Source organism: Leptonotus elevatus, chromosome 18 (assembly GCF_054856555.1).
Source record: "Leptonotus elevatus isolate MCC_2025b chromosome 18, RoL_Lele_1.0, whole genome shotgun sequence".
Lineage (NCBI taxonomy): Eukaryota > Metazoa > Chordata > Actinopteri > Syngnathiformes > Syngnathidae > Leptonotus > Leptonotus elevatus.
The window spans coordinates 14,032,468-14,047,422 of NC_141256.1; the positions used below are offsets into that span (position 1 = coordinate 14,032,468).

A 14,955-nucleotide genomic window follows, 5' to 3' on the forward strand; every position below is an offset into this window, starting at 1 on the left:
TCTACAGATGACTGGGAGTTTGTGTATGATTCATAAAAAAAAAATACATTTTTAAAAATGATTACTATGAAGTATTTTATTTACATTTCCGTTCGAAGCACAAAAGGTCACCACCCAGCGACCCCGGCTATAGATCCGATAGATAGAGTGCTGTTGTGAGGTTTTTGACCCGGTGCTCCGCGGTTGCGTCCTTGCCGGCGGGCCAATGATTGACTAGCGTCCCATTTGACCACGGCGGCGCTTTAAGGGGCGCTCACAGTAAATGAAAAAAGAAGCTGAGGGCGCATCTTGCCGCTGGCTCGCTGGCATCACGACCTCACTCACCACATGGAGACGTCCAAAGCAGCCTTCCTGCTGGCAGCGCTCGTCTGCACCGCTGGTAAACAGGATTTACGAATTTTGTTCTCCAAATGGGATTTTTTTTTTATTATGTTTTTCTGTACTAATTTTCCTGGTGTTATATCTTGAAACTTTACTTCAACTCTATTTGTTGATTTTTATTTATTTTCTTTGGAATTTTCAATCCTGGTGATATTAATCAATATCCATTTATTTCCCGACGATATTGAATATTCATGTATTGATGAATTTCTGTTTCTCTTCATTGAACGCTGCGTGTTCGTGTGTGTGTCTCCAGTGAGCGGTAGCGATGTCGTGGGGGGCTACGCCAAAACTGGGGGCGCCTGGCTAATCTCGATGAACAAGCGATTGTATTCCACCAACACGGCGGAGGAGTGCGCCGCCAAATGCGACGCCGAGGCCAGTTTCACATGCAGGTGGCGCTAATTTACAAACACGCACACTCACATCATACGTTTGGAGGATGTTCTCACAAATTCCTGGAGTTATTTTTTTTCCCTAGGAATTGCTTCATACAAATTTTAGGAATTCCCTTAACCCAGCCATTTTCACTGAAGCAATCCCCTTCACTCCCGGCTGTTTTACTGGATTTTGAGTGATCTTGCAAAACCCACAGAATATTCTTATCTATTGCTATAAAAACATGGAACCCACCAAAAGAACGATTAGAGTCTCTTCTTCCATCAGGAAAAAAAAGTATATTACTATCTGTTTCCGTTTTGCAGCAATTAGCATTAGACTATAGCTAAGTTTCATCATTGTTCACAAATCTGTTTAGAACTTTGGGTAAATGAGCTTTTTTCAACATGGCCCTGGTTGATCTCTTATACTCTGCTGCTACCTGCTGGCCGTTTTTGTAGTTACTACCATTTCTTCAACCGTTCTCTGCAGTTGAGAGGCTGCATCAAAGCCTTTTGTATGCTATAGCATTAAAAAACAAAAAATACACGTATAAATATGTCTTTGGGACACGTAAAACATTTAAAATAGAACGCATTTATACGTTTTTGGGAGCAAATGAGTTAATAGTGGTTTCTTGAGCGTTGCTACAAAAAATAGGCATTATCCAGCAAACGTTTTGAAACATCCTCACACAAATTTCTGAAATGCTCTCACGAATTTCAGAAGTGCCTGAACATAAATTCTGGGAATGTCGTCATGTATTAGCTAATGTCCTCACAAACTGTTCTGAGAAATTCCTCAGACATATATTTCTGGACTGTCATGAGTTTTGGAAATGTCCTCATATAAGAATTTGGAATGTCTTCCCAAATGTCAGGTATGTCCTATGTACAAATGTTGCTGTGTCTTCACACAGGTCCTTCATGTACGTGGACAAGGATCAGGAATGCTGGACGGCAGGGGCAAACTCCAAAACAGAGACAGTCCTGCGCAGAACCAGCGCGGCGTTATATGAAAAACAAGGCAAGTTTGCTTTTCATTACATCATTAGTTTAATGCTAATGCATAATACAAATTATTTTTTATCATAGACGGGCTAAGGAATAGCATCAATAGTCTACTTTTGACTATACTCACGGGCATATATTCTTTATCCTCTGGGGGAAAAAAAACTAATACTGTTGATTACTGAGTCCTTGAAACTCTTCTTTGTTTAGTCTGCATGACTGTACTATACTGCCATCCAGTGGCCAAGTTGCACACACCAGAACAGGTTACAATTAATTAATCAGATGCACAATTTACTCATTTACATTCTATTTATTTTTTTACTAAGGACCAATCAAAATGGATTTTTAGATTTTTAGACAATTTTTTTTTTAAATCTAGCAATAAATTATAACAAAAAAATACAATAAATAAAAAACTTCATTTTTCGTCCCTTAAAACTAATAAGGATATGAATTACAGGCAAAACATATGACTGTTTTACAATACTTTGTGGGTTACTTAAAAAAAGAAAAACTTTTTTTTTTCTTGACTGTCATAACCTTTGTTAAAGAAAAAAGAAGCCAAAAATCTTCGACCCCCCCAAAAATGGCCGGTTTTAAAAGAGCTGATATCGACCTATTAAATGAATATATTTATAATATATATTTTTTTAAACAAATAAAGTATAATATTTGTGTTTTGTGGGAGGAGGCTGTAACGGATTAGTGGCAACGTGCAAAGTAAAAATGGAATAAAACCCAACAAAAAATATAAAGATTAAATAGTAAAAAATATAAAGATTAAATAACATGAGAATTTGTTGATTTTGTGTTGCAATTTTAGATCATCTTGATAAATTGCCACTTCTGGTAAACGTTCAACTTTTTTCATATCTTTTTTCTTTGTTTTATCCTATCAAAATAAATAGTTAGTCGTGTGACTTTAATACATAACAACAGTAGTTTAAAGTAATTTCCTGGTCTTGCAGATTACCTCCTGGAGTGTGTGAACGGGATCGGACAGGACTACAGAGGAACCAAGTCCAGAACAAAGTCCGGGAAGACATGCCAACGATGGGATGCTAAATCCCCACACCGACCCAAGTAGGTGGCCGCGTGACATGACGGCGACGCCGCTTCACCATTCATTGACATGAAAAACTCTCCTGGTCAAACAATGTTACATGCATACCACATTGACCGTGCGTGACGCCGCAGCTTGACGCCAGAGACTCACACCAGGGCGGACTTGGAGTCCAACTTCTGCAGAAACCCTGACGGAGACGAAGGCGGCCCTTGGTGTTACACCACCGACCCCGACACTCGCTGGGAGCACTGCGACGTTCCCAGCTGCACGGGTAAGACCCCACCACCAGGGGTGTAGTTCATTTATTAACTAGATGAAGCAATGTCTGGAAAAAATTGCGTGTGAATGTTGAATGAAAAAAAATGTTGAAACGTTGAATCTTACTGAATGAGGTAGAATGTTGTTGAAAGATATGGAATGATGTCAAATGGTATTTACGAGGTGAACTGAATGAGCTGAATATTTTGAATGTTGAATGGGAAGGAATTGTTGAATGGGTCATTGGAAATGGAGAATTTGTGGGTCAAAAATAGAATTATGTGGAAAGGTTTTGCACGGGTGAAATACTGAAATTGATCAGATTGAATGGCAAGGTGAATTGAAAATGGTTACATTTTTTTGAATAGGAACGATACTGAAATTTCTAATAGGAATGATACGAACCCCTGTCATGCCTAACTTACATTTTTGGGGGTGAAATATATGCAATATTTAGTGGAGTTTAGAATTTTTGCTATGTGACAGTTGGGAGTCAAGGCGAATTGAATGAACTGAACAATTTAAATTTTGAATGGGAGTGAATTTTTGAATGTCTCATTCGAAATAAATGGGGATTTTTGGAGTGAAAAATATTGAATTCTGTGAAAATGGTGACAATGTGGAATGAGAAAAATAATAGCCCGCGAAGAGTGAGTGTGTAAAATAGCTTGAATCCATTAAGAATTGTATAAGTAGATGAAAATCAAAATATGGCGGAGTAGCGTTCACACAATAACATATACATTTAACATTATTTTGTGAAATCCTTGGTGAATCATAAATCACTTGTACACCCCACTGCTCAAGTCTTAGCACTAGCACGCAACGCCCGCCATGACTGCCCCCTTGTGTCCCGGCAGAGGACTGCATCCACTGCAACGGCGAGGACTACCGAGGTAAGGTCACCATCACAGAGAGCGGCGTAGCCTGCCAGCGCTGGGACTCGCAGGAACCTCACAACCACGGATACAACCCCGATGCGTGAGCTCCCTCGGACCCCGCGCCCTCCAGCGCACCCTTTTCCAGAAATCAATAGATTCTCAACTACGTGCATTCAACGTCATGCCTGTGGCCGCCTGCAGGCTCCCGCAGAAGTACCTGGAGGAGAACTACTGTAGGAACCCAGACGGAGAGCCGAGACCATGGTGCTTAACGACCAACCCCAACAAAAGATGGGAGTATTGTTCCATCCCTCGCTGCAGTAAGCCACATGGGGTCTGTCGGGAGTATTTCTTCCAATGTTTCAGTATGATGAGGTCCCCTTGACAGTCTTCTCGCATCTCCGCCAGCGTCGGAAACTCCCACCGTGGCCGCAGATACCACCTGCGCCACAGGCGATGGCAGCGCTTACCGGGGAACCATCGCTGTGACCGAGTCGGGCAAGACGTGTCAGAGCTGGTCCACCCAGACGCCTCACAAGCACAACCGCTCGCCTGAAGACTACCCCTGCAAGTGAGGCTTATGAACACGCCGGCCGAAGTGGAATTAAGGCAACTGGACTCTCTTCTTGGGTGTTGGAAGAGTTTTCAATCCAAAAAGCTTCTTTAGTCCTAAAGCTTAGGTGTGGATATATGTATGTGTCTGGCGTTCCAATAGAGGGTACTGCATTTAGTACCTGAGCCTAAACTAAACATAAACTACCTAACCAATCAACTGACCAACCTACCAACAATTGACTATTTTTGGAAATGAAGAAATCTCCTGGATCAAAAGGTGAAATATCTCCATCAAGCAACAAGAGCCCAGTTGCCTCCATTCAACTTTTGCACACTATCATGAAATGGATGCCGCACACTAACGCACTTCACTGGGACCACAACTTTTGGTTCTCTATTTACCCCAACAGAGGTCTCGACGACAACTTCTGCCGGAATCCCGACAACGAGAGGAAGCCGTGGTGCTACACCACCGACCCTGAAACCCGCTGGGAGCACTGCACAGTACCCACTTGCGGAGACGGACCTGGACCAGGTTCTTGACAGCGGACTGCTTCTTATGGGAAGGGGGGGGGCCAGAGGTGTCTCTTGTCTTCAGGCAAGCTAACTCTCATGCTAACTTCCTGTTGCAGATGAGCCGGTCATTCCCACAGAGGATGACGACTGCTACGTGGACGATGGGTCTAGTTATCGTGGGGTGACCTCTCAGACCATCAGTGGGAAAAAATGTCAGGCATGGGCCTCTATGAGTCCACACAAGCATGCCAAGACTCAGCAGCAGTACCCCACAGCGTAAGACACACACGCGGGTGTTCCGATGCAGTCGCTTGAATGGGGTTTCTTCCAGGCACTGTGGTCTCCTTCCACATACCCAAAAACTGCCAATCAATCAAGGATGTAGTTCACCTGGGATTCCGTTTCTGAACCTGATCCAAAAACAAACGTTATCCTGATCAGCTCACAAGACTTAAGTCATCGGTCCTTGTTCCTGATGTGACAATCGTCTCGTCTATCTCACAGGGACCTCAAGAGGAACCTGTGCAGGAACCCCGACGGAGACCGAGCCCCCTGGTGCTTCACCACCGACCCCAGGGTCCGCTGGGAGTTCTGCAAATTGGAGAAATGTTCCAGCCGTCCCGCCGAAAACACACCCACCATTGAATCCACCACACCTGAAAAACCATCCACACAGGATCCCATCAAGAAAGGTAAAATCTTTCTTGGGTTTTGGTCACGTCACTTTGTGTTATTGGCTTTGCTTTTTTTATTTTATTTTTTAATCCTGCAGACTGCAAGGTTGGGAACGGCGCCACCTACCGTGGCTCGACTTCTATCACCATCATGGGCGTGACTTGCCAAGCTTGGAGTGCTCAGGCGCCCCACCAACACAACAGTTTCACGCCGGACACTCACCCCGACAAGGGCCTGGACGGCAACGTGAGTTGGTTGGCAACTTTGAGTCGCAACCGTGTTGGCCAACCCATCATTTTTGTTACACTATCGTGGACAAAAGCATCGAGACACATTGCGTGCTTCCGACTAAGTCGGTCACTTGTCTCGTTTTCAGAGCTGCAGAAACCCGGACAGCGACGTGAACGGACCCTGGTGCTACACAACAGACCGCAACAAGAAATGGAATTACTGTCAGATCCCTGACTGCAGTATGTAAACCCTCGAAGACAAGTCGGCGTAAAAGTTGGGAGGTTGTTTTTTTTTTTTAACAAAAGACTCTCTTCCCATGTAGCGGGTGTAACTTGCGGCACACCCCCCATCATAGGCCGGCACTGCATCGGTCGCATCGTGGGAGGCTGCGTGGCCAAAGCACATTCGTGGCCTTGGCAGATCAGCCTTCGCACCAAGTAAGTCCCGGTAGAAAGATGGCGACGGCAAATAGCAAAACATTTGGCGTTTTGCAGTAGTGAAAGGAGCTGATTTGAAATACGCATACTAGACAGATGTGACATTTATTGGCAGTTTCCACCTCCTTCCAGTACAGGAATCCACTTCTGCGGGGGAACCCTCATCCACCCTCAGTGGGTGGTGACAGCCGCCCACTGCCTGGAGAGGTCAGGCTCTTAACATCGGCGCAAAAGCAGACGCGACGTCACAAAGCGCAAGCTAACGGCTAATCGTCTTTATCTTGCAGGTCCAAGCGGCCGTCAGCCTACATGGTTATTCTGGGCTCGCACAGGGAGCGAACCTTGGAGGCGTCTGCCCAGACGCGGGCCCTAGACAAGTTGGTGCTGGGACCCAACGGGGCAGACATCGCGCTGCTTAAACTGGAAAGGTGACGCATCATGAGGATCTTAGATTTGATATAAAAAGTCAAAAAAGTAAAAATCATCTTACCAGAATGAAGTAACAGTTTCTTTTGGATGAAAAACATTTAAGGTAAAAAGTCGGATTTTTCGAGGAAAGGGTTATAATTGTCGGAATTTTAAAACATTTTTGGATATTATCATTTGTAATGTGTGTTGCTGTTTATTTCAGGCCTGCAATTATTAATGACAAAGTCCTGCCGGCTTGTTTGCCAGAGAAGGACTACGTAGTTCCCAGCGGAACCGAATGTTACGTCACCGGATGGGGAGAGACTCAAGGTACGACCTTCAGATCAACATTTGGCAAAGAAGCTTCACAAACAAGCATCGCAGATGGGCAGCGAGAATTCCTGGGATTCACCCAAAATGGCTGACTTCATGTTCAGTTTGGGGCATGCATTCTCAAAACGTTTTTTTTGTGCATTCTGTTATGATGTCCACCCATTTTTGTTGAGGGAGTAGCATAGCTAAGAATTTTTTGAAAAAAAATCAGCCCCTGCAGACCGTTTCACTTACCAACATGAAATTTGGTAGGCATGAAGAAGCCATGCCTGAAAACATACAGGAAGTCTGCCATTTTGAATTGAAGCAGACATATTTTTACAAGTCCTTCCAAGAGATTTGGTCTGATTACGACCACATTTTTATTCCCGTATAAAACTTTTTTTTTTTAACCAGGTACCGGCGGCGACGGTTTATTAAAGGAAGCGAGCTTCCCGGTCATCGAGAACAAGATCTGCAACCGCCCGTCGTACCTTAACGGCCGAGTGAAAAATCACGAGATGTGCGCCGGCAACATCGACGGCGGCACCGACAGTTGTCAGGTAACCTCGAATCTCTTCACCCTTTGAAGGGTCCTTTGAAAGTCAACACTTACATTTATGGCGTCTTCTCTCCCAACTCTCTGCGCCGGCAGGGCGACAGCGGTGGTCCTCTGGTGTGCAACGCGCACAACAAGTTCATCCTGCAGGGAGTCACGTCTTGGGGCTTGGGCTGCGCCAACGCCATGAAGCCCGGCGTTTACGCACGAGTTTCGAAATTCGTGGACTGGATCGATCGAACCATCAAAGCCAACTGACGTTGGCGGGAAGTAAGAGTAATCATAAAGGGAAGCAAAAGTCAACCACATCTCAAATAGTTTCTATATGACTGGAATAAAGACTGGGGATACGCCAAGAGTTGTCTTTCTGGTTTATTCCCAGGTGAACAGACATGTTACATTTTTATGCTAACACTAAACAAGAGGACCCGTGTGATCACAAACGTACAATTGTAGTTTCTACTATAAATAAATAATACATTCAGAAAAGGAGCTCAGACACTTGCGGGGTCTTGGTTGGTGGAAATGTTGCCGTTGGTGTTGGGGAGAAGCCTGCTGGAGAACTGCTGCTCCGTCACTTTGTGCCTCATCCTAAAAACAGCAAAAGACACATCAAGTTCGCTGTTGTACATGTTAGCATTAGCAAGCTAGTTGCTCCATCGCTTTGTGCTTCATCCCAAAAACAGCAAAAGACACATCACGGTCACTATTTTACACTGTTAAGCATTAGCTTTGGCAAGCTTGCATATACTCGGAGCTTTATCCGGGAACAAGTAACTTTAGCCTATAAATCAAGAACTTGCAACTTCACCCAGAAACTAGGAATTTTAGCTATGAACTAAGATACTTTGGCCAGTGACGGGTTAGATTAGACTTTACGCCGAATTGTATACATTTTCCCAGAAACAAGGAACTTTAGCAATTTTACCTTCCGAAAGCTAACCTGGTAACTAGCATTACCAAAACACAAACATAGCTTTAGCTAGCTAGCACAAACCTGGCACGTTGTTAGAGTAGTGAATATTTATATTCTACTCTTTGCGTGTTCAATTAACTGAATGGTGAGATTCTGGTGAAGAAGTCCCTTTTTGCAAAGGTATCAAAAGCTTTTGATGACAACAATTGAACTCACTCAAACAGTGGTCTGTTCAGATTGTGTGTCCGTCCTTCCGCTGCACATCATTATTTATTGAAAAGTGGGTGAATACCAAAAGTCTCCTCCCATCAGCCCACAGTACATTTGTTTGCAACTCAGTGAATACAAAAAAATCCCTCTCTCCTCCCTCAGCAAGTTCAGCAAGTTCCCATAGGTATAAATCAGATTAGAGAAAAACAATAATACATCAGCCTGTGCCTCCCCTCTTCCGACCGGCTGAGACCGGTACTAGACTAAACTCCCTTCAAGATAGCATGGAAAAGAACTTGTTGCCCCTTTTCTTCTCAGGCGAAAGAGACAGATAAAAATACAATACTATTCATTGAGCCATACTGCTATAACTAAATCCAAAATGGCTAAAATATAAATTGAAACTGAAAAACAATGTTAATAACTCATCAACGTCCACATTATATTAAATGTTAGCAATAGCCAGCTAGCATGAGCACACTACAACTGTATTTTTTGTGTTCCTGTGACTCACTTTTCTGGATGCTCGACATCGTCGATGGTATCGGGCAGTGGGACCCCGCGGGTTTCCGGGAGCATCAAAACCAAAGCGCCGGCCACGAACGCCAGGAAGCCTAAAATAAACAAACATTCCGAAGGTGAGCTACTCCAACAAGCTGCAGCCAATTAGCCCGAAGCGGCACGCTAGCATGGCGAGCTAACCGAAGATGATGAGGGGCAGCTCCAACCAGATGACGGCCAGCCGGTAGAGCAGGAAGGGGGCCACGATACCGCCCACGTCGCACAGCGTGGAGCACACTGACACGCCCAAGTTCCTGAAGTCAGGGGATGCCGTTAGAACTGAGCGCAAGTTCTCGTCAGGAAATGAGAACTAATTCACGGGGCAAAGTTCCGCGTTCTAAAGCCCCTATGGAGTAACTCTTCACGCGCCGATATTTGAGGCGATGATGGCTTTACCTGACAAAAGTCGGGTAGAGTTCAGTGTTGACGAAGACGACCATCTCGAAGGTCATGGTGATGCCCAGCCGGCCAATGCAGGCCACTGCCGTCTTCAGCCAACCTGCCGCAAACGCGCGTTAGCCGACATCCTCGCCGTGAACAAAGACGGTGCTACTCACCGTCGTTGAGCAAGACCGCGATGAAGCAGGCGGCTCCGGCCACGGCGTTGGCGGCGGCGAAGGGGAGGCGGCGGCCCACGCGGTCGATGGTGAAGAGGATGAGGAAGGCGGCGGGGAATTCCATCAGGGCGGAGATGAGGAAGCTGACGTAGACGTTTTCTCCCATGATGCCCAGACGCATGATCAGACCCTGGTAGACCACCGCGCTGGTGAACCTGTAACGTGGCACAAAAAGTTACTCGACATAGAGTAGAGCAGAGCATTGCTGTTGTCTCTCTCCGAACGTGTTTTTTAAGGGTTTAAAACGCCACTACATGGATGCTAATTAGTCTGTCTAAGGAGTTTTCATAATTTGTTAGCAGTAAGCTAGCAAACGGAGCGCAGGCAGAACAGCAGCTGCAGGATATTTCTGGACTTTTTTGTTTTGTTTTGTGTTTTATCTAGTGGGAACCAAAATTGAAGAATTAAAAAAAATATATATTAAACTAATAAAAACTAAACTTAAAAGAAAGCATTTTCGGGACAAATAAAAATAAAACAGACCCACTCTAACATAAATTACAATTAACAAAAAATTAACAAAAGTCAAAACGAAGTAATACAAATAAATAAATAAAAACTCCAATACTATTTTAACCCTGGTGTGAACTGACCAGTTGTAGCTGAGAATGAACGTGTGCTTCCTCATGTTGGGCGTTCGGATCAGGTCCATCAGGGAGGCGGTTGACGACGAGTCGGCGTTGTCGTCCGCCAGCGTCTACGACGCAGACAAAGCAGAAGGAGATCAAAAAGCTGGTTTGTTTCTCTTAACGAGTGACTTTGAGACGAGGCCACTGAGAGCAGACCTCGATGTTTTTGCTCAGAGTCTTGTTGTTCTCTTTGGCCATTGCCTCAGTGATGGCCACGGCTTGGGACTTCCTGTTCTGTGATAGTAGCCATCTTGGAGATTCCGGGATGAACCTGACAAGACAATAAGTGAGGAATATAGCCTTGAGTTTTCAAGTGAAGGTCCTCAGACAAAAAAAAAGGTCTCAGGTAAAGTTATAGGCCTATTTCTTGGGTAAGTTCCAGGAACAGCTCTAGTTGCTGGAAAAGGTCCCAGTTCCTCAGAAAAGTTATTTGTTCAAAGGCAAACTTTCGAGTTTTTAATTCCAGGGCAAAGTCTATAGTTTATGGTTTAAAATCTCTATTGTAGGTAAAGTCTAGTTCCAGGGAGAAGTTCCCAGGGGGCTCCTAATGATTAGATAGGTGACTTGAGCTCGGCCCTTGTGTCGCTGTGACCTGTCCTGACGCCTTTTTATCCTATCTGCCTTCTGGCACACTTATCCAGTAGAAACCAGTTAAGACCATCGGGTCACACATTTTCACATGGGCTCGGCTGAGACGTCCTCCGTGTGGGCGGGCAGCAAAGACAGTACGAGAGTAGATGGAGACTATTTTGAATAGATTAGACCTTCTTCCGCATTCAGCAGATAAGGCTCTCCTCAGCTGTGCACTCGATCTTTCTGGCATCCATGCAGTCTCCTGGTTGTTATTATTAGTTTAGCGGGCATTCGAGATTAAAAAAAAACAAAAAACGGGGAAATAAATTGAACAGTTTCCGTGTTAAGTTCGTAGTCCATCACTAGTGGGCGCGTCTCACCAGTAGTAGAGGATGAAGAGGAAGTAGGGAATGGTGATGACCACCTGCAACCAGCGCCAGTCGGTGATGAAGTAGGCCAGCAGGGGGAGCACCAGGAGGCCCACGCTGAAGAACATCTGGTACAAAACGCCCACCGTGCGCCTCGACTCCACGCCAACAAGCTCGGTGACTGCGAGGGAAGAGCACGGGATCGTCACTCCATCGATATCGCTTGAAAATATTACAATATTGCAAATGTTACCCACTCAGCACATATCCCGCCATCCATCCGCCTTTCACGCCGAACCCGAAGAGCACCCTGAAGACCAGCATGGACACGTAATTGGGCGCCAGGGCCACCAGGATGCCCGCCACGCCGTTGAACACGTTGGACACCACGAAGCTCAATTTCCTGCCAAATCTGTGCAGACACAAAATGGCGGGGTGAGAGGCGGGCGGGCGGGATGGCGACGGGGCTGGCGACGTTAGGTGCTCACGTGTCGGCCAGGTAACCGATGGCGATGCTTCCCAGCAGGAAGCCAATGTTGAGCATGGCCTGGAACATGTCCATCAGCCAGGCGTCGGAGCACACCAAGTCAAACTGCATGCAAACGCAAATTCCAGATTTTAAGGGGTGGGGTTACAATAAAAAAAAATCTGGAGTGTGTTTTCATGCATGTTGGGCCGTCAAAAATTTGATTAATTTCAGAATATTTCAAATAATTTCTACAAAAAATAGGGACCGTGCAGGGGTCACTGTTCGGGCCCTGCTAACAGTTCAACAGAATTTAAAAAAAAAAAAGAAAAAAGTTTAAGTTCTAGGGGTGTAAGGTAATTAAAATTCGGAATTAATTGCATGACTAGTTAACTCACGATTAATTGCAAATTTTCTGTTCTAAATGTACAATAAAATACTTTTTGTCTGTTTTCATACTCTTTTGAAAATAAAAGTGGAAAAAATTATAAAAGTAATTTCATAACTCATAACATAAAATTGATATTGATTTTTCTGCCACTAGATGGCATAATTGCATATGTAAGTCGGTGATCTTGCTCCCTAATCCTTAACATGAAGTCACTTTTGAAATTCTGCACATTTTTTAAATTGTAAAATACAACTTCACCCCAGTCTCCACAGATTATGCATATATTATTGCTATTTTGACGTGGACGTGTCTGCTGCCTTGCGACTGGAATTCCCCCAGTACAGGCTTTCCAAGTAAGGAGGCGGTCAATCGCACGTTTAAAATAATGAGTGGCATTAAAGTAACTTTAAATGAACGCACCAAATTTTACACCCCTAGTTTTAATGATTCATTGCAGCTCCTTCTGATGTGCTCAATTTAGCCACCAGGTGGCACTATAATAGTGTCATGCAGACACAAAAGAAGAGTTTCACAACTACCGTCACATCAATAACTTTTCTCAGTGTATTGGTAATCTATGGCAAAAAACTTTTTGCACTTTTCTCCCAGACCAGGCGTACCTCAGTGACAAAGGATTGCCTCCCCTCGTAATCATACTCCCACCCGTTGGCGCAGGCCTTGGTGGGCATCCCGCTCAGGTCACCTTCCCGGGTGTCGCAGGTGAGCGTGGCATTCCAGTCCACGTCATATTGCTCGCAGTTGCTGTACTGCGGCACGCCCGACGTGTTGACCGGCGGCGCCATCAGCCGCCTGCTGTCGACCAGACTGCGGCCGCACGAGCGCCTCCACTGCTCCGCCGCGCCATCCCGGCACCAGTGGTCCGGCGTGAAACCCTGGAAGACGATGCCCACGTAGACGCCGGCCCATGGCATGGACACCAGGCAGAAGAGGGCGAAGATGCGCTTCTGGCAGCGGCCGAACTTGCCGGCCTCCTCCAAGATGTCGTCGAATGAAGTCATCGTGGCGCAAAGTGCTGAGCGGCCCGGTCGGTCCGCTGGGTTTTTAAGTGGACGGGTCCGAGCAAAGTTCAGCGGGCTGCGCGCCGAAGCGTTAAAGCGTGTTTACAGACACACGCTTCAGGGTGTCACATGGCCTCCGCAGCCTCACTTACATACACAAACACACATTGTCGCGGACCACAGTTACCAGTAGGGGGGCGTTTATTTACCCTGACAAGGAAAAAAGTGGGGCTGATGTGAAATTTGTGCATGTGGATGAGACTTGATCAACATTTTCTTCCCCTAAGGGAAAATAAGAGGTTTATGTGGGGAGAGGCGTTCATTTTTTTCAAGTGCATGACACATAACTGCACCCCCCCCCCCCCAGGGGACAAAAAGGGGTCTTCCCATGAGGTGAGGGATTTACTCGAGGTGATGACACTTGAGCAGAACTATTTTTTCCTTAATGGGGGATAAAAAATCTATTTTATGTGAGGTGAGGCATTTATTTTCTCAAGTGCATGACTATCACCTTTTCACCCCAAGGTGACAAAAAGAGTTTCCTGTGAGGTGAGGGATTTATATACTCATGGTTATAAAAAAAAAATTAAGTTTGGGGAGTGAGGCGTTCGTTTTAACAAGTGCATGATAATCAAGTTAACCCCCCCCCCCCCCCCCCAAAGGGGCCAAAAAGTGGGTTTCCTTTGTGGTGTTAACACTTCAGCTTGATTTATACTTCTGCGTTTCTTCCCCCCGGCTTTGTTCCTTGTTCCAAAAACGACTTCCTGAATTGGCCATGAAATGCAGAGGAATCTCAACTCTGTGGCGACCAAGCCAATAGCGGCTGTAGCGACACCCCGACTTGAAGTGAAACTGCAGCACATTTTGAAAACTACCCGATGTGCATTGTGATGTGTATTGCGCACAAGAAGGCAAACGCGCATGAGCAGCATTCCGCCGTATCGTCTCCGCCTCGCGCACAAGTATAACGAGGCCTTAATTCACCATTCTTTTTCCAGAAGGTTAAAAGTGCAATTTATGAGAGGTGAGGCATTTATTTATTTTTTCCAAGAGGAAAAAGGTGACGCGAGGGCTTTATTTACTCAAGATGATGCTTATAGCAGAATCATTTTATATATATATATATATATATATATATATATATATATATATATATATATATATATATATATATATATATATATATAGGGAAAATGGGGCTGCTTATGTGAGGTGAGGCGTTTAATGGACCATACTTGATTTAATAGTCTAGTCAGTAATTGAGGGGGAAAACAGGGGTTCATGTGAGGTCAAGGGGCAACGTACCATCAGGTCAGGGGGGAAAAGAGGGTTATTTATGTGAGGTGTGGCATTTATTTATTTTTTACACTGAGGGAGAAACATCAGAGCACTTATTATTTTTGAGGGAACCCAGTGCTTAAGTGTGTCCCCGTTTACTCAAGTGAATGACACCTGATCACCCATTGAGTAATTTTACGTGATGCAAGGCATTTATTCGATCAAATTAAATCTGATGACCCATTTTTCTTTTTCAA

The 14,955-nt window shown here is 45.0% G+C and overlaps 2 protein-coding genes across 2 annotated transcripts; one reads left to right on the forward strand and one right to left on the reverse strand.

Moving 5' to 3' along the window:
- Positions 1-209: 209 nt before the first annotated feature.
- Positions 210-8,026, forward strand: plg (plasminogen). Its single transcript, XM_086061292.1, has 19 exons — positions 210-379; positions 638-776; positions 1,679-1,785; positions 2,741-2,855; positions 2,970-3,109; positions 3,957-4,077; positions 4,179-4,297; positions 4,386-4,548; positions 4,943-5,067; positions 5,165-5,324; positions 5,553-5,740; positions 5,821-5,969; positions 6,100-6,193; positions 6,277-6,391; positions 6,524-6,598; positions 6,679-6,819; positions 7,023-7,129; positions 7,529-7,674; positions 7,767-8,026. The coding sequence occupies exons 1-19, from the start codon at positions 328-330 to the stop codon at positions 7,926-7,928; spliced, it is 2,418 nt and encodes an 805-aa protein (XP_085917418.1). The 5' UTR covers positions 210-327; the 3' UTR covers positions 7,929-8,026.
- A 37-nt stretch (positions 8,027-8,063) lies between these two features.
- On the reverse strand, positions 8,064-13,539 carry slc22a2 (solute carrier family 22 member 2). Its single transcript, XM_086061293.1, has 11 exons — positions 13,022-13,539; positions 12,033-12,136; positions 11,802-11,956; positions 11,557-11,725; positions 10,760-10,874; positions 10,568-10,671; positions 9,915-10,129; positions 9,754-9,856; positions 9,499-9,611; positions 9,311-9,410; positions 8,064-8,261 (listed from the first exon to the last, which is right to left on the reverse strand). The coding sequence occupies exons 1-11, from the start codon at positions 13,418-13,420 to the stop codon at positions 8,165-8,167; spliced, it is 1,674 nt and encodes a 557-aa protein (XP_085917419.1). The 5' UTR covers positions 13,421-13,539; the 3' UTR covers positions 8,064-8,164.
- Positions 13,540-14,955: the final 1,416 nt, after the last annotated feature.